Genomic DNA, 26,335 nt, shown 5'->3' with positions numbered 1-26,335 from the left:
TTGATGTACTGTATATGTATGTATATTTATGTACTGTGTATGTATGTATATTGATGTACTGTGTATGTATGTATATTTATGTACTGTATATGTATGTATATTTATGTACTGTATATGTATGTATATTTATGTACTGTATATGTATGTATATTTATGTACTGTATATGTATGTATATTTATGTACTGTATATGTATGTATATTTATGTACTGTATATGTATGTATATTTATGTACTGTATATGTATGTATATTTATGTACTGTATATGTATGTATATTTATATACTATATACTGTACAGTATATATATATATATATATATATATATATATATATATATATATATATATATATATATATATATATATATATATATATATATTATGACTCATTTCTGTACATTATAATGAATAGTTATATGTTTATTACATAAGTTTTTTAATTATAGGCATGTCACTCAAAAAAATTACATTAAACGTACATCCTGTCATTTATTAAATGTCAGTGTTGTGTTGAACCTGTATCTATAATATGATTTGTTACAGTACCTGAATGCAGGATGTAAATTTAAAAGTCTTACAAATTTGTGTGAATAATTTTATGCCTTCTCATTTGTTCACCCTTGTAATCCATTAATTGAATTATTATGTTTTAGTTCAGAGTGTTGATCAGAGGGGGGAAGCATCTAGGTAGAGTACAATACATATTACCTTGGATGTGCTAAAGATAATTATTGTGATAAATTGTGATCTATTGGTATATCAACATTTGGAAAAAAAGTTGTTCCTTAAGTTGTCAAAAACTTATGGTTAAATATGTAATCTGATAGTGTAGCATATTTTAAAGTCGCAAAAATGTAAGAATGTACATACCTGTAACTCAGAGTCGTGGGATGTAAATATAATATGTATATGAATTGCTTTCTTATTTACTTTTTTAGTAGTTATTCATAAATGTACGGTATTGAGTTCTACACCCCTTCCAGAATACAGCACGTACTTCCACTGAAGACTCCATGTATTGTACTGTAGTTGCCTTTTTAAGGTTGATTTCTGCATTATGCACACCTTAAAGTTCCTTGTCTAAAGCACTGAAGTCAAAATTCTTTGTTATGTTCTCGGCAATGAACCTTATTTAAATTTTTTTTTTCAAGAATACCTGTGTTATGTTATATCAACTAAATCCCAGCAAATTGGGGTAAACAAATATGCTTGTCAAGACAACTTAGGAAAGATTAGTACTGTTCTGTTAAAAAAATAAAACAGTAATTACAGTCAGGTGTACTGTACTGTATATAAAAACATACTCAGTCATACTTAATTCTTCCATAGGTGTTTACCATTTTTCAGAGTTAAAGTAATGTTGCTTATAAATGATATACAATAGTACTGTACTGTACTGTACTCATTTTGTTGGAACTTGGGAAGTTTTGTTCCAAGTTCTTATGGATGTGAGGCTGTTTTTTTTTATGGTGCTGATAGCTCAGAAAAGAGAACATTAGAATATTTGTTATAAATAAAAGTAAATCATTTAAGCATTTTCTATAATTTTTAGGGAGAAAATCTTCAGGTGAAAGGGTTTGCATAGTATTGGGCATTGCTGTGATCAGTGGCTTGCACACTCCACAGCAGTCATGTCAGTCATTTGATTTAAACCAATGTCTTGTGAGTTGGGTGTCTGCAGTGCTGCCAACTGAACTGTAGGAACCTGATGAGTGACTGCAGCATGGAGAGCTGTCATCAAGTAACCACAGCTGATCCACACAAGTGTGGAGGATGGTCATAAAGTGATGATGAATGAAATATATACCTGTACTGTAGTTGGTAATTGATAGGATCAAGAAAGATGAGAATTACATAAAGAAGGAAGCAAATATATATATATATATATATATATATATATATATATATATATATATATATATATATATATATATATATATATATATATATATATATATATATATATATATATATATATATATATATATATAAGATTATAATGTGAGTTTATGGAGATGAAGAAACTGGATTATCATCACATTATGGCCATTAATTCATTTACATGAGATAGCTGTGATAAACTGATAGCAGCTCTCCAAGCTGCATGGATTTTTGTTGCCTCGATTACACTTGTTCAGGTAATTGATTACATTATTTTATTTTGCATTGTAATCTTAATTGATTATACCTAAACTGTAGTCATGATCATGATTATTTCATGCTTCTGTCTGTCTATTTCCATTATACAAGGTTCGGTAGAGAAACCTGATGGTTTTGAAATACAAAAAATAAATAATAATAGAATGACTTAACCTGAATTTATAAACCAAACTGCAGTACATCTCGAAGCTTTTTTACACAAGATTCACTTTTTAAAAATTACATCAGTGAGATGGTGTCCATTACACATTATTGGCGTACTCGTTCAATGTTCTCTGGAGTTCTCACGGTAAATGTTTTCCCGGAGGTTTCGTCTTTAAAAAAAGCAGTTGTAGTGTCTCAAAAGTTTTTAACCTACAACTTAATTGTGTTGTGCCTAAGAACACTGTCATTCTGATGAATGTTAAACTGGAAGTTAATTAAATGCTGAGTTGCCACCACAAAATTATTGTTTTTTAAAAAATGTGTGTTCTACAAATGGATGATGAACCAGCACTCCATGGTGACATTGCTTTCAGTTAAACTGCATGTGTGTTCAAGGTCACTTCCCCTATTCCAATGGTTTTGAGCAGAGCCTTGTTTAAAATCTATTAAGTTTCTCTGCCGTACCCTGTATTTAATGTGAAAGTATCACACATTCTTGGTTACTGGTATAATCCCTACAGGGTAGATGAGCCACATTTCATCGGTGTATCGTCAGTCAGGTGCTGGTAATCTACCTCAGGCACTATGTTTAGCCTCTTAGTCACTGCCAAAGTGAATGGCTCTACATGTGAATTGACAATATTCATGAACTTATGGTGGGTTAGTTTGGGAGGATGGCAAGAAAATGAGATGCAGTGAGCATGCATGTTATATCAAGTAGGAATCTGATGGTGAGGTCACTGAGGAAGGACTGGTTATCAATTACCATTGGCAACTTCTTACTGATTGCATCTTCCACACACACGCACAGTATACTGTACAGTATAGTAACCTCTGCAAGAGCCATAAATTTTTATCCCCAAAAAATAAAATTCAAGAAATCCCAAGAAAAATTATTCCATTCTGTGTAAATAAATTTATGAGGATCTCATCATGTTTACGACTCGGGGGAAATATGCCGGGCATGTGAGTGAGTAGGTACGCTCATGAGCTACGATTGGCCACTACTGTCATATGACTGCATTATATGCCTATTATTGGCTGATGTATCTCACAGCCTATCTCCTCAAACTCTTGCATCATGACATTTAGTTCATTGTTTGCTACCATTGTACAAGATTGTTCGCCTGCTCACTGCTGTTTTCACATACAATCTGAATTGTGCATTATTGTACCAGGATATAATTAGCCAAGAATACCATTAAAGCAGTGTTAAATCAAAGTTATTAGAGCTACATGTACTGTACATTCAGTAAGTGTGAAAATACCATATGTACAGTCTCGTTCAAGATTCTTCGAACACTGCTGAAGACAGCTGGCAACTCAAGGCTGTTTATTTACTATAACACGTAGTATAATATAATATGAAACAACGAAGCCCAACCATTAAATTAAGCAATGGAGAACTAAGTGACCAATCACCGATCACTTTCACATATATTCATAATTTTTACTGTAGCTATAATTCTGAGCTTGACATAACAATTGTGACTGGCTCTCCGAGTACCAAAGATAATCCAAGATACAGTGTAAGATCTAGTCATAACTATTTTGCCAATACAGCACTCAGTGAAAAAACTATCACACAAGTGGGGTCTGATGATTTTCCAACTGAACATTCCCGTTGTTTCGCGAGGGTTGATAGACTTGAATTCGAGTCATTTTGTACTTAATTTGGTAGGCCAAAATTAGCTATTTCATTGACAATATTGAATTACTTTGTTACAGTATGACTGGAGAATATCAGTTTATCTAGATAAGTTAAACTGTGTTATATTAAATGTTCCACACACCGTGACTACAGTAACTGTGGAAGTGGGTGAGTTGCCATATAGGAATGCATTATATATTTGGCAGAATTAGCGGATATAGTAAAGGTACAAGATTATTTTGCAACCAAATTTCGAATCTATTTGTATTGCTGCTTCACTTTGGGCTAATGCCACATTATGCCATTCTTTATTCGTACTGGAAAATATACCATGCTGCTCCTAAACATCTGAATAGCTCCACAGTTCATATAACATACACATTCTTTATGTAAGATATCAGGAAATGTTGGTAGCACTAATTACGTAAATCACAATACAGTATTAGGCTGCTACAACACCGCTCACAATGTGTATTCGACATGGAGAAATGAGGCATAGAGCTCTGATAAAGTTTCAAATTGTGTCAGTGTGGCAGCACTATGACTCGTTTCAGAGTGCCGATCACTTGTTTCCAGCAAGTGCGACCCAACCCATACATGCGCAGGGCTACCAATGTGAGGAATGCCTCAGGGGCCTTTTTGAAACACTTCGTTTGTAGTGTCAGTTTGTTTCGCGCAGGAATTGTAATGGTAGTATTTTTATCGAGTACAGTGGTCCCTCGGTTAACGAATTACCTCCCATAAGGATCTTCAATTCGGTTAACGGACATAACTTAGATTAACAAAATCCTTACGAACAACACGTTTTGTTGTGAGCATCAGCTGATCGGCTAGTCTGCCAATTCAGTAATCTGTTCTATGTTTACATTCGTTTCCAGTGGAGTAAATATCAAGAAAGTTTTGCTCTTTAATATTTTTGCATTTTTCATATTAAAATTGTCATTTTAAAATTTAGTTAACATATTGATAATATATGCAGTATAGGGAACTAGATTTTTGTGCGCCCATCAGCCGCATGACTCAGCCACCAGGCGTCAGTGTGGCTTTGTTGACAGTGGAGTGAACATTATTTTGTTGGTGTCTTGAATATTTTTGCATTTTTACATTGAAATTATTGGTCATTCTGAAATTTAGTTAACATATTGATAATATATAGTGCAGTGTTGAATTAAATAAAATAATCTTGAATTACACCTAGTGAAATTGAAATTTTATTGGTGAAATGATGGCATCAAGCATGGGTACCATGAAAGGTGATTTCTCTTCCATCCCCACTTCCTTCTCTTCTCCCTCCTCCACTACTAATTCCCATCATCATCAACCAGGAACCTTCTACATACACACCTCAAAGTAAGTGTACTTTACTGCATTTTTTTTACTTTGTATGTACTTTTCTGTGAGCTGGAACTAATTACCCAATATACCATTGAAGCAATGGATTTGGTTAACGAACGACTGTGGAACGAATTGTGTTCGTTAACCGAGGGACCACTGTACAGTGAGTTCTGCTATAACGCGTGTTTTGATAACGCGAATTGCTGTAACGCGATTTATGAATTAGGAACGATATTTGTATAACGCGAACGCTTGTTTGCTATAACGCGATTTTTGCTTGCTATTTCTCCAATTTTGTGGTAGTAACTGTGAATATGGTAAAGAAGAATATCTCCAAGAAGCGTTCTGGTGATAGAATTCCCGGTGATGATCGTAAAAGAAAGGATATAACACTTGAAGAGAAGCTCGATGTTATCAACCTCAAAATCACCCTTCTCCCCCATCAAGTTACATTCATATTTTTTCAAGGTAAAGTATTACATTTACTGTATGATTTCATTATTAGATATGAATGTAACATTTAGTTAGACTGTGCTATCCTTTGTGTTAGGCGAACTACTAAATTTTTTCGATTTCGAGTAATCTGCACCTAACCCTATTTTCTCCATAAGCCCTGATATTTCTATTACGCGATTTTCTATAACACGATATTTTACAAGAACACAATTATCGCGTAATAGCAGAACTACCTGTATACATAAAATGTGGATCTTGTGCATTAACACATCAGTGTTAATGCACATCAAGAGATGGTCTGAATGATCACTGAGAAGAGGTAATGAGAGAAAACAATACTGTACTGATGAAGTTTATTTGCACTGTAGGAAATAAATGCAGAAATAACAATTTCATCAGTGCTTGACAATAGGCATGCACAACTAAATATATACTCTACCAGAATATGGGACTTTAATGTAAGTACAGTAATTTTGACTCAGATCAAAGTCTTAATGATCTTTTTGCAAATTTGTTACACAGTAATATAAATAAACATGACATATGAAATTAAAATTACTATTTCACCCAAAGCAGAGTTTCTTCCTTCCACGAAGCCGAACTTCATTCAGACGTTTGACAACATCTCTAGCAGATCCATCTGCATTTTCATATGTGGTCAATATCTTAGCAACAAAACTTTCAGTGTTGGGATGAGTGCTTAATATTGCTCTCTCCAAGACGTACAGGTCTACTGCCTTGTCTTCTGCACGTTCATCAATTGAGCTTAACCCAAAGTCAATGAGAATAATGTCTGATGTTTCATAAGGAGGAACCAATAACATATTTGAAGTTGTTAAATCTCCATGAATAATATTGTTTGAATGCATTTTAACAAGGACTTCCCCAATCCTCTCTGCAATGCTTAACATTACTGAACTTTCCATAGAAAGGTTATTTTTCACAGCTTCATATATATAATTTCTAATAGTTGAACCATTTGTGATTTTCTCAAGAATAATTTCATTTTTGTCAAAATCAACATCATACACAACTGGTGTTTTAATGCCATAGCTGCGACATCTCATCAAGGCACGAGCTTCTGCTTTTATTCGTTCACGGGTTATATAAGCATCTAAGTCCGGATGACGATATTCCTTGTGAAATCGATGTTTGACAATGACTGAGCGTCCAAGCCACTCTGTGGAATATACCCGGCCTTCAGCTCCCTGGGTTATAAGTTCACGACCCATCTGAAATTTAAGATTCAAGTTAAACAAAACTTTCTGAAAGTATAATGTACTGCACTACATAAACTGTATAATAAATCTTTGTCAAGGAAAGATGAAGAAGAGTAATATGGGTGAAAATTCTACAGAAAAAATACACTGGTATGCCTTAAAATTAGAATGGTATAATTATACTGTTAGTTTATGAAATACTTTAGTTAAATTTCTCATTATGCAGAAACTAGCATTATGATACATTTAAACATCACTCTAAAATGTAAAGAAACCATACATGTAAGATGGATCTAAAACCAATAAAATAAAATGACAATGTACGGTAAATGCATATTATACCCATGAACTTTATGCAATAAAATAAGTACTGTAAAGTACAGCATGTATCATGAGTCATCAGAGATGCTTCTCTCTCTGAATGCTCAGACAAGCACATAATCACTGTTCCAATGTTTATGTAATAGCTCCATTTTCTTGTTTACTGTCAGAGTAACTCATCTAAGTTTTACACTACATGATGCTGCACAGTCCAATGATTATTTTATGGAAGACATAATTAACACTGAAGTGCAAACAGTGGCGGACTGGGTCAAAAATTTCTACCGGAAAAACTTGTAAAAGGGCCCATTCAAAAGTTTCAGGTAGCGTTCGGGAGCATTGGTACGGACCTAGTAATGTCACATTCGGGAGCATTGGTACGGACCTAGTAATGTCACATTTGGGAGCATTGGTACGGACCTAGTAATGTCACATTTGGGAGCATTGGTACGGACCTAGTAATGTCACATTCGGGAGCATTGGTACGGACCTAGTAATGTCACATTCGGGAGCATTAGGGCGGATTGAGTTAATATCTCATAAACCTCATCTCTTTTTTTCTTTTTTCCGTTATTTCCAAAGTGATGGACCATCACTTTGGGGCCCACCGGGAAATTTCCCGGTATCCCGGTGGGCCAGTCCGCCACTGAGTGCAAAACACAACAATCAAAGTATGAGAGCAATGCAAGCTGACTGGGAGCAAAGTATGGGGGGGAGAGGGGGTCCAAAGATAACTCATCTTCTCAACAGCACCAAGTGTAGGTAGCAGACCACATATATTCTCAAGAATTTAGTACAGTACAGCATACAGTATTTATATATCATATCATATATACCTGTATGCAGAAGATCAGTATTTTACTGCATGCATCTCACTTATATGTTTATTATTGTCGTATAATCATTTGTATTGTACACCAAAATCTATTATTGAAAATGTTTTGTGAAATTTTAAGATCTTCTGGATAAGTGTTTTTTTTTTTTTTTGGTAAGGATATAGAGTATCTCTGCCTTTATAATGGGAGAGTATGGGAAAATATGATCCAATTTACCTCAAAATTTATTTATGAATGGTTTCTCATGAATGGGACCCTTTTGCAAGCATGGGAATGCCTGTACAATATACAGGGGTACTGTATAAAGTTAGGTTAGGTAAGGGGTCCACAATCTTTATACACTAGTCAGCCACTTAATGGTACAAATAATCAGTGATCGGCCACAGGTGTACTAAGCCAACATAAGTCAGCACTGTATTACACAGAATTAAATGTAAAATAAAAAATGCAGGACAATATTTTATTGACAGAAAATTGTGTGTGGTGATTAATGGTATGAAATCATCATGTGTCCCCTTGCCAAGTGGGGTACTACAGTACAGGGCAGTAAATTGGGTCAGTTGTTTGTTTGCTTCATAAATGATATGCCAGAAGCTATACACTCCTCCATACAAATGTTTGCAGATGATGCCAAGTTATTTAGGGAAATTAAGAACCAAGCAGACTGTGAAGAGTTACAGAAAGATCTCTATGAGCTTCAGGAATGATCAAAGAAATGGCTGCTAAGATTCAATGTCACAAAGTGGAAGAGGATGCACCTGGGTCGCACCAACAGTAACGAGGCGTATCACATGTCCCAACAGGACGAAGAAATTGCATTAATTGAGACCGAATGTGAAAAGGACCTGGGTGTGTATGTCGACAAGGGACTTAAGTTCTCTGGCCATTGTGAGAAGGTGAATCAGGCAACAAAACTAGTAGGTCTTATAAGAAGGTCATTTAGATATCTGGGTGGTCCATCGCTCGTCACAAACTTCAAGAGTGAGGTGCTTCCCCGTCTGGAGTACTGTCACCTCGTCTGGTCCTCGAGGTATGCTACAGACTGTCAGTTGATTGAAAATGACCAAAGGAAGGGCACCAGACTGGTGCATGCTCTATGTAACCTCAGCTACCCTGAGAAATTAGAACGCCTGCAACTGCCTAGCTTATACTACAGACGGGCAAGGGGCAACCTGATGGAAGTGTATAAACATCTCAGGGGGCACTACTCAGTCAAATGTACATAACTGGAGCTGGCAGACACCCGCCCCATATGGGGTCACAGCTCAAGGTTGAAGAAGCCACAAGTCCAGAGAACAGTGAGGGCAAACTTTTTCGGAGTGAGAATTGTGAACTCTTGTAACAATTTGCCAGAGAGTGTTGTGACGGCACCAAGTGTGAGCTCATTCAATGCCAGACTTGACCAACACTGGAGCAGGTTCCGATATATTCAGGAGCCAGTACGGTACTTGCCAACAGTGCATAACAAAGACGCGACCGACCGCCCAAGCAGCTAATCTGCCGATCAGTGGTGTAGTGGATAAAAGTAAGTTTACAGTACTCAGTACATTACGCTACAGTGTGACTGCTTGTGAGCTTAGAATGATACTTGCTCTTCACAAAGGTAAGCATACTGAATGTCTGTTCACTGCAGTAGGTTGATTTCCCTGATTTTTATTTTCACCCCAAACTATAAGGAATAACAACAGTCTTTCCAGCAACGTAGCCCGAAATTTAGATGTCACCCCCTTTCCGGCCGCAAAAAATGGGTTGCAGACCCCTGGGTCAGGTTTTGTTATGTTTTTCTTTTTGAAATAGCTATTTGTCTAGCCATGCATTTTTAATTCCACTATTTGAATGGTATTCATTCTGACTGGTTGAGGCTGATGACGTTATTAAGTGTCATAGATTACTGAATTTAGTCACTTGCAAACATGGCAGATGTGGATGCAGACATTTTAGGTTTGGTGATGATTTTCAATCCTTTGAGGAAGTGAAATGTGTTTTGGAAAAGTTTGAACAATCTCAGTTTATGATTTACTATGAAAGAAATTACAGAACAATGGTTGGAGCCAAGAAGAATAAAAATTGATAACCCAAAACAAGATTTGCAGCACTATAACCTTAAGTACACCTGGGTCAGGGGAAGTTAGGAATCCCAGACAAATAGCAGAAGTAAACTACAGGGAGTGGACAATGAACAACTTTTTTATTTTTTTCACGGGGAATAGCCCACTTGGTCACAGGTCACCAACCCACAATGGGGCCTGAGGGGCAAAAAAATAAGAATAAAAATAAATTAAAAATAGAAGAGAAAAAGATTATATTTATCTATACCACAAAGATGCCAGAAAACCATCTTTTTGAAGTGAGACAGATTGCATGGGTGTGGAAACACAAAAGAAGGCAGAGCATTCCACAGCTTGGCTGTGTGAGGAAAGAAGGATGTACTATACAGTAACAGGTTATTCTAGTGTGACTGACATCCACAGAGGAAAGGTGGGCACCGCGGGCAAGATGCGTGTTACGAGCCCACGGCCTTGCCGGCGGTACACAGGATGCCAAATCCACCGAACACTGCCCATTAAAGTACCTGTAAAGAGAGAGGTTGAAGCAACATTGCGGCGAAGAGAAAGGGAAGAGAGATTATCAACTAAGGAGGAGAGTTAATAAGATGAAATGCTTTTCATTTTTAATAATTTTATATAAAATTTAGGTAAGATATTTAAGGTTAGGTTAGGTCTTTTTTTTTTTTTTTGAGCATTTGCATGAGAAATAGGTATTTGACAACCGTAGAACACCCTTAGCACACAATGGAAGAAATTTCACCATAGAAAATAAAAACTTTCTTACCTGATGAATATGACAATTACAGTATTCATGTCTAGGAGACAAGAATGATAAGCTTCCCTGTGTCCCCCATGTTAGTTTCTTGTTCCAATTTTTGGAAAGGATTTACAGTATGTGTTTATTTTGGATGATCAAGCTAACTTTCACATTAAGTAAGGCTAGGCAGGGTAGGTTAAGTTAGTCTGATTCATTTTATGAATGATAAATTATATCGTGGCATTGTGCTGAGGGTATCAAAGTAAGTTCTATCAGCTTAATATGATGGGGGGTTGGGGGGCTCAATTAGAAAACTGGGTAAGGTTAGGTAGGTTATGTTGGTGTTATCAACTGCATATTACTAATTACATTATCTGAACCATCCAAACCTACCTAACCTTACCTAACTTCCAAACTGGGGACTCTGCCTCCCGGCCTATTAAGAAGATGGAACTTACTTTGATATCTAATCTCACACATGCACAATAACAACCCTGACTGTTGAAACAAACCACATTCCCCATTTAGACCTCCCGCATAATGTGGAACGTGCCAATGTTTGAAGTAAAAAAACCACCCTCAGTTGTAGGTCATTTGCTAGGGAAGTGTCATTGAAGAAATGTCTAGACTTTAGATTGCAAAGACAAAACTCTTGTGATTAGGTTGGTGGCAACAAATGCTATATTAACCATAAAAGAAAAGGCGGGCTTAAAAAAAGGGGATGAACCCAAATACCTACCAAATCACCATAAGCCAACCCCAGGGAAGCCCCAAACAATTGTCTACAGTATAAGGTCTGATTCACTGTGGAGGTGAGTAATACAGGTCACACACAAAGGCCCCCATGCAGAACCCCCAGCTCCTAATGTCATGTGTGAATGATAAATTATGACCATGACACGGTTGTATACTTAAAATGATTTAAGCATTTCCCATAATTTTTCTAAGTAACTGATACTTACACAAGCAGGTATAGTATTTATAGAATAAGCCAACAAATTTTCTTACCACTAAATGCGTCTTACTACTGGCCGTCGAGTCAGACTTTTCTACCGAGTTAAATTATTCAATAACTTAAATAAAATAATATATGAAGACTTGAACTGTATAAACCTTATAAAAATCTTAACAAGTAATTTATTATCAGACGATTAAATTACGAACAATGATGGAAATGGAATAGTGATAAACATGAACTATTAGTGTGATACTTGTTAGCAATGTCAAATATCACAATAACCTCATATAAATCATACCATTATGCAAATATGGAGCACCTGTGATATATATAAGGTAACACACCAAGCAGGGTTGCCAACTCGGGTTTTCAAATGTCGCTAGGCTGGTACCTAAAAGTAGCTAAATGACGCTAAATCTTCCATGGAAAGTCGCTAGCTATTATTCCCCCCCTTCAGTAATTTGATGCAAATAATATTTTCAAAATGCCGACTATAATGGACGGAGTATAAATAAAATGCATTATGTAAAAATAAAAACATTATTTTGTTTAAAGTTTAATGTGCACACTTACCTATTATTCAATAGTAATTGCATCCCAGTCCTCTTCGTAGTGTGAACAACTGTAGAGCTGGAAGCATGTGAAGTGCTTGGTTCAGGTTCTCTTGTAACTGTATGCCTCCACAGTCCCTATCTTTCTTAAAATATCACTAGGAAGTTCATAACTTGCACAACAGGTGTTCTGTCTTTTTAACCCATACTTTATTGTAAGAATTGCCTTTAATGTCGATAGTTTCATTTTGTTGCGCAATTTTGATTTCACAAAGTTCATATTACTAAATGTGCGCTCTACATCTGCGTTTGAATGCGGAAGAGATAAGGCAGCGAGTGCAATTTCAGCCAGATTATGGTAAGGGTTTTCACCTGTCGCATCTCTGTAATTTACCACTTCTGACCACAATTTTAGGGTGTTAGATGCATGGACGGGCTGACATCAAGTGATCAGGAAATAGACGTGTCCCTCCTTCTGTACCACGACCCATTCAAATGTATTAAACTTTTCTTATTATTTATTGTCCCTGTAACCCCGTTGCTATATATTATGGCTCGAAATTAGGAAAACTGAGTTTTCATGGACAGTCTAAAAGTATCCAGAAAGTCGCTAGATTTCTGTGGATATCTCTAGAGTCGCGACAAGTCTCAAATGGCTCTAAAATGTCGCTAGAAAAAACCAAAAGCTCTAGATCTAGCTACAAAGTCGCTAAGTTGGCAACTGTGACACCAAGTAATACACGCCAGGCTGAACAGTGTTGGATCATCTACACGAGTCTAATGGACACGCCTCTAAGGGTTTATTACCTCGAGGATGACATTTTGTTCCCTACCATTGACCGTGTCACTTATACTTGGTAGAGATAGTAGTACCGTAGAGTTGGCAAGTATGGAAGTATTACTGTAGTGATTAGTAGTATTAGCAAGATGACTTCTATAAAAAAGATTCCTAGTGTATTAGGAACAAGAAGAAGCAATACCTTGGACCAAGAACGGGACCAATTCGAGAGATCACAGGTACTTTTATTACTATTAATGTTTGGTGTGGATACTTTAGATTTTAAGGAAGGAGGGATGCTAGGAAGGAGGATATCCTGTTAACTGTGGGCGGGGCTCTTAACTTTATAATAACACACCATTCTTTATTATATTTACAGTTTTTTTCTTAAACTACTATACCAATACTAACCTTACTCACCCACCTATGTAATCGACCTCAAACTACACCGGTATATCCAATTTATCATTGCACAAACTCACAAAAAGGATGAATAGTTATTAATATTAGGAAATATGGCTATGTCTTAGTTTAGGGATTCTGTCTTCCTCATTGATTTAGAAGAACAATATATCTTCATGGTATGGTGTTCTCTAATGAAACCATACAGAACAGGAGCCTCGAGTACTGGTCCGATTAATTACCCAAATGTGCCCAAATGTACCCAAATGTAGCCGAAATGAAGTCAAATAATGGTCCTACATGAATAAATCGGACTGCCAATCACTTCTCGACTGGTATTTGGTGTCACAGTCACAAAAAATTGGTAAACTTAATTTAATCTGAGTTAATAGATCGAGTGCATGTACCTAACCTAACCTAACACAACTCAGATTAAATTAAATTTACCAATTTTTTGTGACTATGACACCAAATAATCGAGAAGTGATTTACAGCCCGATTTACGCTTATACGACCATCATTTGACTTCATTGCGGCTACATTTGGGTAATTACTCGCTCCTTCGGTACATGCACGCGATCTATTAACTCAGATCAAAGTAAGTTTTCCAATTTTTTGTGACTTTGTGACACCAAATACTAGTCGAGAAGTGATTAGCAGTCCGATTTATTCATGTAGGACCATTATTTGACTTCATTGCAGCTACATTTTGCTACGTTTGGGTACATTTGGGTAATTAGTCGGACCGTCAAGTACTGTATATAATGATTTCTTTCCCAGTTTTACTGCATATACTGTATACAGTACATACTGTGTTATCAGTGGTAATTAATGAACAACTCTGACCAATGGGTAGTATCATTGTTTTTGGGATCCAGCTATTTTTGAATCATTAGTTTAGACAATTGTAAAAGACATTTATTCTATGGCATTTTGGTAAATTTTTACTTTAGGATAGGAGTCCCTAGGAGTTGACCAATAGGTATTATTTTCTTGTAGCACCGTTCATTCCAACCACTAATCGATTATCATATTCGAATAAGACGTCTGATTATAAGATAATTTTCATCTATTACATTACCGACGGAAATGTATAATAACTGAGATAGCTCTTCCAAAATATTTTCTATTTTCTTCCACTAACATCCCGCCATTATCGTCTGCCTCTCCTCCAACACTGCGTGTCTCCTGCGTCCCCTTCATAAATCATCCTGCGCATGCGTTGCTGTACACGTCACACGGCCAATCAAAAGCATTTTTTATTTTGAAACCAATTAAAATGTTTTTGGGTTTAATTCGCGGTATTTTTGGCCCAATCAAATTCGAGTATTCTTTTTGGTCTCATATTTTGAAATTCAAGTTCAGTTCCGACCATGGAAGTCTGCGATGGGTGTCACGTAAAGTATATGGAGCTAATTGCGAGTTTTTGGAAAAAATAAACGAAGAAACTATATAATTTTTTCGATCGCATGGTGTTCTTCCAACCTCAGTAAAGTGTACTAAGAGCAAGACTGAATGTAAGTATCGCAAAGACCAACATATGTGGCGTTGTGTAAGAATCCCAGAATGCAACGACGAACAAGAACCAGGCCAATAAGGTAAGAAATAGGTGATTCCATCATATGGTGAGAGTCAGTTAAGTTAGGTCAGGTTAGGTTAGGTTTGATTATTGTTTTTCTTGTGTTTTATTGTGTATTTGTTAGTCGCTTAGGCACTTTTTTTTTCTCGGAAAACGTCAAACGAAAAAAAATCGTTAAAAAAAAACCCGGCTAATTTCCGCTAAAAAGGAAGGTCATATTCGGTCTCAGCTCACACAAGTACACTAGAAAAATATATTTTTAACTTGCTACAAGTGAACGGAGCTACAAGAAAAATTTACCGACCAATATTTTACAGATTGCCCCGGGGGGCTAGTTTATTGGGCACCCCCTTACATCCTGTGCAAGGTGAAGCGTAGAAGCGTTTACAGTGCCCAACTGGGAAGCATGCGGAGTTCATGCTTGCCTTTATGACTCATGCATTAAGGGCGTAAAAGGCCTGAAGGGTCATGGGTTTTGTCAGCAAGTTACATAAAGTGACAATGATGAGTGTGTGTGGGGGGAAAATTCCCGGTACAATTTATCTGTTTATGGCAAAATGTGGCAGGTCACTAATAATGTCAAGTGCCAGGCCTGTCACTAGGACCAGTGTAGTTTGTGGCGGAAATTACTCATTTTTGCCCCCCCCCCCAACAATAATGAGGGAGAGCCTGGAAAATCTGGGTTTTTGGGCAGGGGAGAAAACGAAAAAGTTATCTAACCTAACAAAACCTAACCCCTAGCTGGGCTAGCTTAAACTAACCTAAATGTTTCAGTCGCTAAAATCAATGGGGCACGTCGTGTCCGAAAGTACAATGCCTTCGTTACAAGTGGAAGGACCAGGGATACGTAAGAATTGGATAGAATTATCATCTTTCTCGTAAAACTCCGGAATAGACTTAAAATAATCGTAGGAGCACAAATGGCAACCACCCTCCACCACAGCCATTGTGAGACTAGTCAATGAAATGTAATTGGTCGAAAAATATTCGTGTGATGATATCGATACATCATTGGTTACGACTGGATGACGTCAGTCAATATTGCGCATGCGTGATGCGCTGTTAACATCTTCTCAGACGAAGACTGAAAACTCTGTAAAATCAATTAAATTAATTGTGTCGCTATTATCCATTTCCACCATGTATATATGGGGTTCAAAATGCTCAAAATAGCGAGATCTAAATGTTTGAGTAGATTACGTATATATTTCGGGCTCGCTATGTCCTTAAGTAAAATACAGTAGTCCTCGCTTAGCTTCTGCCCACTTAACGTTGTTTCGGTACTATATCGCTAATCTTTAGATACCCCAAATTCGTTTAGCATTTTGATGACTCGGCACAGCGTCGTTTTGTGTCGTCAAGAATAGTTCTGGACTATTTACGGCACATCACCCACTCGTCTTGCTGCGCTATGCTCTCTCGGCGTGGAACCTCACAGCGTCCCCAAACGATGCCAGTCTTTGTTAGGCCTCCACAGCGTTCATGCGCGGTAAAGTCTTTTTGCTCATAATACTGTACTGTAACAATTCAATGTAAGACCATTAGCCTCGCAACAAAAATAGAAGTTTTAAACCATTTTGAGAGGGAGTAGGAGCCACCCGTTGGGTCTCAGTGACTCTCCTCCGATCCACTACCCACCACACACACTCGTTCTACCACCTCCGCCCATCGGTGAGTACCATATTTTTCGGCTTAAAAGACGCACTTTTATGACAAAAATATACCTCGAAAATTACTATGCGTCTTCCAGGACATGAGTCGATGAGTTGTAGCAGAGGTTTTTGAAATCAGCCCCTTACAAAGACTGTTACCTCATTACAGTACTTAACAATTACAAGTATTCTCTATACAGTACTATAAAACTATTGATTTAATTAATATTGTTGATATACTGCAAAAAATAAAAATAAAAATAAACCCTTGCTGCTGTGTGGTTTGTTTATTAATGGCAGTGGTGCGGCAGTGCTATCTATTGAGGAATTGCTGAAGGTTGTCTGCTGGTCTCAAATGCAGGAATGTTTTTTTCTTTATATGTAGGCTCTCATATTTGGACACCTATTTACAATAGGCTTTCATATTTGGATATCCATTTAGACTGTAAAAACCCCACAAAATTAAAATCTTCCAAATTCAAATACAACTTCGTCACCCAAGTCAAAACACACACACAACAACATTAGCTGTCCTTATATTTACAACTTTACCACCACTGGTGGGTAGATATTTTTTTTTTAATTCAGAAACATTAATTAAAATATATATGAACAGTAAATTAGTGTTGCTTTCATATTCCTATGTAGAGTAATGACGATATGTTTTCACATGTGCTCACTTACATACGTGATCTCACTTTTTTTTACCCTTAATTGTTAGGTACTTCCATTGTTCCATTTATTAACATTAAATAACATTACTTAAAACAACCATATTAATTTTTCTACATTAATTTTAATACAGCTACAGTTTTATAATTATGTAGAACCAATCAGTCACTGGTTTTGCAAAAAGCAAGTTGTTTTTTTACTTTTCTCTTGTTTTTAAATAAAGATTTTTTTGTTTTATATAGACGTTGATATACATGTTTACATTTGCTTACCTTCTACTGTTGGAAAATATTTCCCGTCGTTGTCATACCGACAAAAACCAGAGAAAGAATGTAAACACTACAGCCCCTAAGATGTGGAGGTGACCAGGTGTATAAAATGAGTGCTGTATTAAAGATTTCACCTTCTTATACTGTACAGATTTTTTTTTAAATTGATGAAAATGACGACTGATAAGCAGTTCTAAGTGATGATATTCAAAGAGGTGTGTGTACTTGTGCCAAAAGGGCTGTATATCAAGCAACGGTTTCACTGGTGTAGGTAGTAGGCAGCTAATGTACCAAACAGGGAGGTACTACCGTCTGGGAAGATATTGGAAGCATAATGTATTGTCTAATGGTAGACTCTGCTGCTATGTGACCAAGTCCCAGGTTGATGATCTGACTTTCTGCAGGGTCTTAATTGTTTCTCTTACTTTGACAACACAACATACATACAGGTATATTGTTTCTCACTCTTGATATTTTTTTTCATTTTTGTATTTCTTTATTATTATTATTATTATTATTATTATTATTATTATTATTATTATTATTATTATTATTATTATTATTACTATTATTTTCGCCCCCTAGGCTCCAATGTGGGTCAGTGACCTGTGCCCAGGTGGGCTAAAACCAGTATTTTTTTTTTTTAGAATTTCATTTCCAAAATCAGGGTGCGTCTTCCACGATGCAGTGTCTTCCAAGCCGAAAAATACGGTACCAATACAAACGTAGTAGCTGTATATGCATGCATTATTTTCTATAGAAATGGCAATGATTTTCTGTATATGTAATGTATTTTATGGGGCAAAGGGAGACTCAGGAACGTAACTCCCGTATTTTATCTTTTCTTATGGGAAAAATTTATCCGCTTAACGTTGTTTCGTATAACATCGCCTTTTCAGGAATGTAACTTTGATGTTAAGTGAGGACTTACTGTAATACCGGCATTTTGCCTGCTCATTAATGCTTTCAGAGAAAATCACACTAAATTTTTGGAAAATCGTTCAAATTTTTTCAGAGATATAGTTGATGTTAACACCGTCCTGGAGAGCTCTTGTGTGTTTGTCTGTTGGTAATTACTAATTACGCATGCACTAGAGTCTGACACATGCGCAGTTGTTCTTTGCAAGAATCTGACACATTCATTGGTGGGTATGATTTTGGATCATCCAATCACAACTCGGTATAGGCCCCCCGCTGCGACCCCCTTGAATTTGAGTTTATTTCTAAGATGTCTCCCTTGTGCAATGGCTGTAACATTGATTACTTCCAAGCTATCACAAGATTTCAAGTAGAATATTACGGTAAGGACAGTGAGGCGTTGAAATTTCTCCACGAACATGGTGTGTTGCCAACTGAGGTTACTTGAATGAACTGTATCCAGTCCTGTAGCTATAAAGCTGACAAACACCTTTGGTCCAGTGCGACCAATGGATGACAAGGAAGACCCTGATGACCCCAACCCCGAGTCTTCTGAGTCTAATTAAGGTAAGCACTACCGATTCCAAAACTTAAAATACAAAATATCACTGAATAACCATAATGCTAATTTTACATAGGTTAGTTTTTGTTAGGTTTGGTGTAATTAGTGGTAGAAGTAAAGGTCAAATTCGTTCAAAACACACAAAAAAAAACCCCAGGAAAAACGTAATTTCAATTAAAAAAAAAACTGAAAAAATTAATATTTTTTTATTTTCTCTTAAAGCATTAATAAGCAGGCAAAATGCCACAGAAGAAAAGTGTCTTAGAAGAATCGTTAGGTTACTAATTAAAATAGAATACAGCTCCTCCCCGACTTACGACGGGGTTAGGGACCCAAATCCAGGTCATAAGTCGAATTGGTCGAAAGTCAAAAATGCGAAAATAATACATAGAAAATCTAAAATGGGTGTCTCTTTTTCTTCTCAGCACCACAAAACTCTCACTTTTAAGCTTGCCAGCCATTTTAACGGGGCAACCATTGTGAATAATGGAAATGGGTAACAATAAATTGATTGCGGACAACCGTAGTTACGAATACCAAGGCTATGAATAACGGGGTTTGCCTGTACTTTTTTTACTTCGAATAAAGAAAAGTAATTGTCCTATTTGCATTTCCAGCATCATATCTCGGATATTTCCTCACACACCTACTCAGGTATTAGTGTATGTCTTTATAGAAGTGGAATTTTATGAGCTTGTCAAAGGTGGCTTTGGAATTTTGATAAGACTAATTGTGGGGATGGTGGAAGAGGATATATAGAGAAAAATGTGACCTACCAGCACAGCTGATGAGAGGAAACTGATGGACAACAGAACTCCACCCATGCTTTGGTATTTTATGGAAGCTTCATTTGCAAGATCATGGAATCATATAGGATGCACAAAAACTAAATACAATTATCTTGAAAACTATTTATTTTTTTGGCAAACCTTTAAAAGATTAATGACACAATTCACATCACCGATGCAAATACACGTTTTACCCACGATTTGGCGCGATTTGCGTCATAATGAGCAAGAGGGTTAACCGACCCTTGAACAACAACAACAATAATAATAATAATACCTGTTTTGATAATAATAATAATAATAATAATAATAATAATAATAATAATAATAATAATAATAATTTTACTTTCATCTTAAAATAGGTAGGTTAGGTAGATTTTTGTTTTTGTTTCATCTTTTCTGTGATAAATTGGAAGATAATGTAATAATAATGATAAACTTTGCTGGAAGTGTTATGTGTTTGGAAAGGACAACAATGATGATGTACAGTAAATAGGTGTTGCTGCTGCTAGGAAGCTGCTGCCTCAGTGTAAATTCTGTTACGTATTAATATTATTAATAGCGAATTGTCTATTTTTGGATATTAATATTCTTCTTAATGAAAGAAAGAATAGATTTTTTTTATCAATGTCTATACTGTAGAAAATTTTTAAAAAGTTGCTGCAGCTGATGTTTCTTAGTGAGTATGAAAGAGAATAGTGTTATTATTACACCGGCACTGCTGCCACCACCTCATTCTCAGTGACAGAATACTTCTCTTCACTTGCTGTGAACTTGCAGCTCCGGAATTGCGCCGATCCCCTTGTCGCTTGCATCAGTCGTTACAAAAGTGGTAAATTGGTGGCTGCATAGTGCTACCAGTTCCATGCTTGCCAATAAGGTAGCAAGAAATTGAGCATCGTTTGGATGTGTGTCATGCCACTAATGGTGTCCATATTGAAATTTACTGAGCAGGTGAAACTTAATGACATACAGTATAGTGTTTGTAAATACAGTATTTTTATTGTTTCAATAAATATTCTGGCAAAGGAGACATATGGTAAGTGTTTATTTTGTTGACCCTTAGGGCCAGACACCCGGTATTCAAGAGTTTTTGGGTTACATACAGGAAATCCAAGATTTTTAACCTCACTGTTGTGTTTAGATATAAGCTATTTCCTGTGCCACTATCTGTGTTTGAAGATAATGGTGACATAACATACACACGTTCAAAGCAAAATATCAGTGAAGAGGAAGCTACAAGTAGAAATCTTTAGTTGTCTGACTGAACATCCTGATGATATAATACAGTATAGGAGGCCCCGGGTTACATACGTCCAACTTAAGAACATCCGCCAATACAAACAAGGTCCCATTAAGTAAAACTCTTTGATTTTTATTTTATTTATTTATACTTTTTTATGGGAATTTGCCCACCCAGGCGTATTACACAACACATTATGCTTCCAATACTTCCCAGGCAGTAGTACATATTCCTTGTCTGCTAGTTGCCTACTACAGTACCTACTGTACTACCTTTACCTGGCAAATTCGTAGTTTGATTAACCCCTTAGGCTTCAGTTCACGTCATATGACGTGCTTACTGGGCTTTGGTTTACATGATACGACGTAGTAATTTTGTGGTACTGTTTGAATTGCGATGTGGGCCTGGCTAGATTATGTTGCCAAGTTGGCAGTTATCTTTATCTCTTTATCACACATGCGAGATTCCCAGTGTCCTTATTCAGTAGCCTCTCAGCTTTTATGATAGGTGTCTCATCCTTGGACTTCACGTGCCTCACCACATATGTCTACCCCCAACCCCCAAGAGTAGTACTATGGGTCTCTTAACCATCAGCAGATTCATGACAATTACCTGAGCTAATAATAATAATAATTGTACATAATAAAACAAGTGTCCTGTACCTCATATTTCCTACAAATCAGTGTTGTTTACCTTGTGTTGCCAACCTCACCCCACTGTGTCACACACACATGCCACTTCATACTTATTTTTTACCCTTCCTAGCCCCTGTGATGCTAACCTATGGTAAGGACATGTATATCTTTACTATTTATATCATACATGACCATTTTGTAAGATTAGAATTTTTATTTATTTATTTTTAATTTTCCCAAATATATCCACATAGGGGCAGTATATTTACCGTAGCCCGGCGTCAGGGGGTTAAAGACCTGATGCTATCCTGGATGTGAAATTTTCTCCAATCTATTTGGTATTGGCAAAGATACAGTTGTGAAAAGGCTTGAAAAAGAATATTATTTATGCAAACTTGGAAACTTGATACTTCCATATCAGATGTCATTGCTGAAGCTGCAAAGTTAACTGCAGCATACTATGAATTCAGTATTACCAGGATATGTCATCCATTCACTTTGTTGTGTTATCATCCAAAGTGTCAAGCCCCAAGCTTATGTCTGCCCCCATGCTGAAGTCTTTGCTACCCACTACGGAAACATTCAAAGAACATGCACTCAAGAGCACACTGTCAAACAGTAATCTGAACCCCCATCACTTAAACCTCTTCTCTGTGGATGGCTCTCTATAGGTGCATTAAATTTACTTTTACTAGTCAGTACCTCTGCCATCAAATGTGTCACCAACACCAGATGAAATACTGAAAGTGATAGTGTGGGTGTTCCTCTGCACAGCCATGCATGACAAGTGTTTTGTTGACCACCTCTCATGTTCCATGCATGTTGTGAGGCTGAAGAATGTCATAATGGGAGAACAAAAACACCATGAAGAATTTGATGATTAACAAGCAGACTAATGACCCATTGTGAATTAAGAAACTGGTGGAATTGCTTTATGTATACAGTATACACTAGGGAGTGACAGTTTGGCAAAAGTTTTCAAAATCAAGTGGCTTGGGTTGGATTATTTGTCTATCGGCCACTCTGGTTCCGAATATGTTTGAATCTTTAACATCAGTGCATTAGAAGGTTTGTGGATACTTTTCGGTTCGACATGAAAAAAAACAAGAATAATGGTAGACATTCTTTATTATTGGCATGTATGCTTCAAATTATCAGCAGCACACTAGCACAGTTGGCACACTAACATTGGCTGTCCCCACAGTGTCCCCTCAGTCCCAGTGTCCCCACAGTCTAGCACTGGTAGTCCTCTTTCTTAGCCCTCCGCTTGTTTCTCTTCCTGGCCTCCAGCTTGTTCCAGGTGACCTGGTCCTGCTGCCAGGCAGAGCTGGCCACGTCTGCCGCCTCCGTGGTGAGCTTCACTCCTCTTTCCACTGCGGTGGTGGTGCAGGGCAGACCTGGCTCACTGTACGGTTCCTCCAGAAATTGCTCCAGTTCCTGGTCACTGTGCTGGAACAGGATGGGAGGGGAGGAGCTGGCCTTCTGCAGATCAACCAACTCTGACAGCTTGGTGGCTGCCAGATTCAGTTGAGGGTTCCTCACTTTCCTCACTGTCTTTCTCTTGTGCCTTTTTTCCTTCTTCCTCAGCTGCTTGATGATGTTTAGGGCCAACTCCCTCTCACTCTTGTCCATGGAGGCCAGCAGTGAGACCAGCACCACCTCGTGCTGGCCGAAGTAGCCGTTGAACTGGAGGTATGGAGTAAGCAGCTCCACTTCCTCCAGGGTGCAGTACGTCCTCACCCGGTTGATGATGGCGAGGAGGTGGCGTGGGCCCTCCAGTAGCAGATTCCTCTGCCTGATCTCCAGGAAGGAGGGCACGTAGATAAGGATGATGAAGGAGGTCATCCGTCTCTGTGACTCGCTGGGGGAGGTGGTGCTCATGTAGGCCCTCAGCTCCCTGCTCTCCGTGTTTTGCCATCTGGCGTTGGTCATGGCTCCGGCCCGTGCCCTGGCCCATCTCTCCTCAATGTGGCCGGACTCCACCGTCTTGGCCATCTCCAACAGATACCGGGTGTCCCAGCTGAACTCCTCCCAGACGACGGAGGGGATGGCATCCAGGAGAGACCTGAGGTAGGTGTTGGTGACGGCCTCTGATTCAACCACCGGAAGGTCCCACACGAATTGCACGTTGGTCAGCTTCCGAGCCTCCTCACCACTCCAGGAGGCGGGACCAGTGGTTGGGCCAGCGTAATGGTTGAATAGATGGCCGAAGAGCTTCTCCAAACTGTGGATCAGGCAGTGGATGTGGAGGAGAGGCCGTCCCAACAGCCTTTCAAACTCGGCGATGAAACCGTGATTATAGCCACTCAGTTTGTTGCAACCATCGCTAAGGACAACCAGGAGGTCGGTGGTGTCAATACCGCGCTCCTCCAGGAAGGCCAGCAGGCTGGTGGCCAGGTCTACCCCCTTTCCCCCCACCGGGACCAGGTGACCAAGGAACTCCTCACCAGGGAAGCCGATCACTGCACAGTCTTCCCTCTTTTCCATGGCGAATCTCTTGTGGTTCTTCTCACCTACACCAGTCACTATCTTGTTCTCATTGATCCTCTCATCTACCATGAGACCTCTGACCTTGAATCCCCTGAACTTTTCTTTTTTCTGTTCTCGTGACCTCTTCCTGACTCTCTCCACTTTCTTCCAGTTAGTCACTTTAGACTTGTCCCCTTCAGTTATGATGTTGTCTGCAGCTCTGATGGTGTTTGCGATGTGAGCCACTGCATCATTGGATACCTTGAACCTGTCAGCAGTTTCTCCGATCCTGTCCTCGGCTTCTTTCTCCCTTTTCCTTTTCTCTGATCTTGCTCTCCTGTCGACCATAGCCTTGAACTCATTGTCATTGACATCCTTATAATCACTATCTTCTTCCTGAGCACTGTCATCCACTGCCGACACTTTACACGACATCCTCTCCATCTCCTCCTTACTCTTTGACCTCATCTTCTCAGTTTTCCTCTCTTCCTCAGCCCTTTTCTTTGCCCTCTTCGCTTCCTTCTCCCTCTCTTCTTTCAGCTTGGCAGTCACAATTTTGTCAACGCCATCAATGCAGCCCTCCCTTCCCGGTTTCCTCTGGGCTGCCAGGAAGCTTTTCTCTCGTTCGTGCACTTTGCTGTCGTCTGCCACATCAAACAACTTCTCAGCTATATCCTCGAACCTCATCTTCAGCTTCCCGTTCTTCGTTTTCTTCCTTTTCTGTTTCTGTCCATTTCCCTTCATCATCATCGTCTCCCTCCGCATCCTCCACAGGTCGTGGACTCTCATTTTCACCCTAATTTCAGAGATAGTGGGGACAGTGGCCTTCCTATACACATCCAGCACCTTCTCAGTCACCTTGTTGGTGGCATCCATATAATCAAAAGCATTTGTTCTTCTCCTTAACCTCTCGTTTTCTGCTTCATAAGCCAGGGCACTTCCAACTTCCTTGTTCAGAGGCAACTTGTTAGATGGCAGAGGCATCCGAACCCCGAACACCTTATCGTTACCCTGGCGCAGCTGAGTGTTGCTAATCTTAGGACGACCCATCTTGGTGGCGGCCCTTTGAACTAACTGCAAAACAACACAGAAAAAACAACTTTCAGCACTTCAATATCACCACCTATTGAACAATATTTTATTCAAAAGTACGGACTGAGATTTTGTCCTTAACTGTCCAAGTCAAGCTACTTGGGCTGAATTCGTTGATCAGTCCTGGGACGAATATTACCAACGGCGTGAATAGATTCCGTGGAATAAATTCAGGGCATTCCCGTCCAGGGAGCCTCAACAAACTCTGTAAATATTGCCATTGGCCTGCCATTGGCACATATACGGAGTTTGGTAATGTTCCATGAGCGGGAATGTCCTGAATTCATTCCACGGAATCTATCCACGCCGTTGGTAATATTGGGCCCTGGTTTTCGAAATATACGTATGTGGTGACTTGCAGCAAAAATATCGGCATAATTTGTAGCGCACTGAGTTGTAAAACAATAGCATATTATGAACCAGTGTACACAGTAGTCGAATAATCCAATTCAATAACTTGATTTTAACAGGTTGTGCCACATTGCCAGTCCCTTTATTATTTACAGTTTTTTCGCGTTTTTCATGCCAAACCCAAAAGTATCCACAAACCTTCTAATGCAATGATGTAAAAAACTCAAACATATTCAGAATTAGCGTGGCCGATAGACAAATAATCCAACCCAAGCATTTAGATTTTGAAAACTTTTGCCAAACTGTCACTCCCTAGTATACACTGTACAGTACTGTACCCTGTTGTGTGTATTTATGAGAGAATTGCCAGTAAATTGCATTAAATAATAAATTATATGGCCATATTTTGAGTTAACCTTGCCTTCTAAAGTATTTTAAGGATGCCAATAAGAGTTGAAATGTTTATTATATGTTTGCTCTTTTGTTTGC

The 26,335-nt window shown here is 38.1% G+C and overlaps 2 protein-coding genes across 6 annotated transcripts in view; one reads left to right on the top strand and one right to left on the bottom strand.

Annotated features, from left to right (window-relative positions):
* Positions 1-6,084: 6,084 nt before the first annotated feature.
* On the bottom strand, positions 6,085-12,271 carry LOC121860670 (EKC/KEOPS complex subunit TP53RK-like). Of its 5 annotated transcripts, none has more exons than XM_042357952.1 (2): positions 12,184-12,271; positions 6,085-6,977 (listed from the first exon to the last, which is right to left on the bottom strand). In XM_042357952.1, exons 1-2 carry the CDS (start codon positions 12,184-12,186, stop codon positions 6,309-6,311), a joined length of 672 nt encoding a protein of 223 aa, XP_042213886.1. In that variant the 5' UTR covers positions 12,187-12,271; the 3' UTR covers positions 6,085-6,308. The 5 variants fall into 5 exon arrangements, with proteins under 5 accessions (XP_042213886.1, XP_042213914.1, XP_042213892.1 ...); XM_042357980.1 differs by having other exon boundaries at positions 12,205-12,224; XM_042357958.1 differs by lacking the exon at positions 12,184-12,271 and adding an exon at positions 11,936-12,157.
* A 940-nt stretch (positions 12,272-13,211) lies between these two features.
* LOC121860662 (huntingtin-interacting protein 1-related protein-like) overlaps positions 13,212-26,335 on the top strand; it is a 97,458-nt gene continuing 84,334 nt past the window's right edge. Inside the window, exon 1 of the mRNA XM_042357930.1 lies at positions 13,212-13,453. Coding sequence (XP_042213864.1) covers positions 13,364-13,453 — 90 coding nt within the window. The 5' untranslated portion in view covers positions 13,212-13,363. The remainder of the gene's footprint in view (positions 13,454-26,335) is intronic.

This window comes from Homarus americanus, unplaced genomic scaffold (genome assembly GCF_018991925.1).
Source record: "Homarus americanus isolate GMGI-L3 unplaced genomic scaffold, GMGI_Hamer_2.0 scaffold40248, whole genome shotgun sequence".
NCBI lineage: Eukaryota > Metazoa > Arthropoda > Malacostraca > Decapoda > Nephropidae > Homarus > Homarus americanus.
This window is presented reverse-complemented; position numbering and strand designations above follow the sequence as displayed.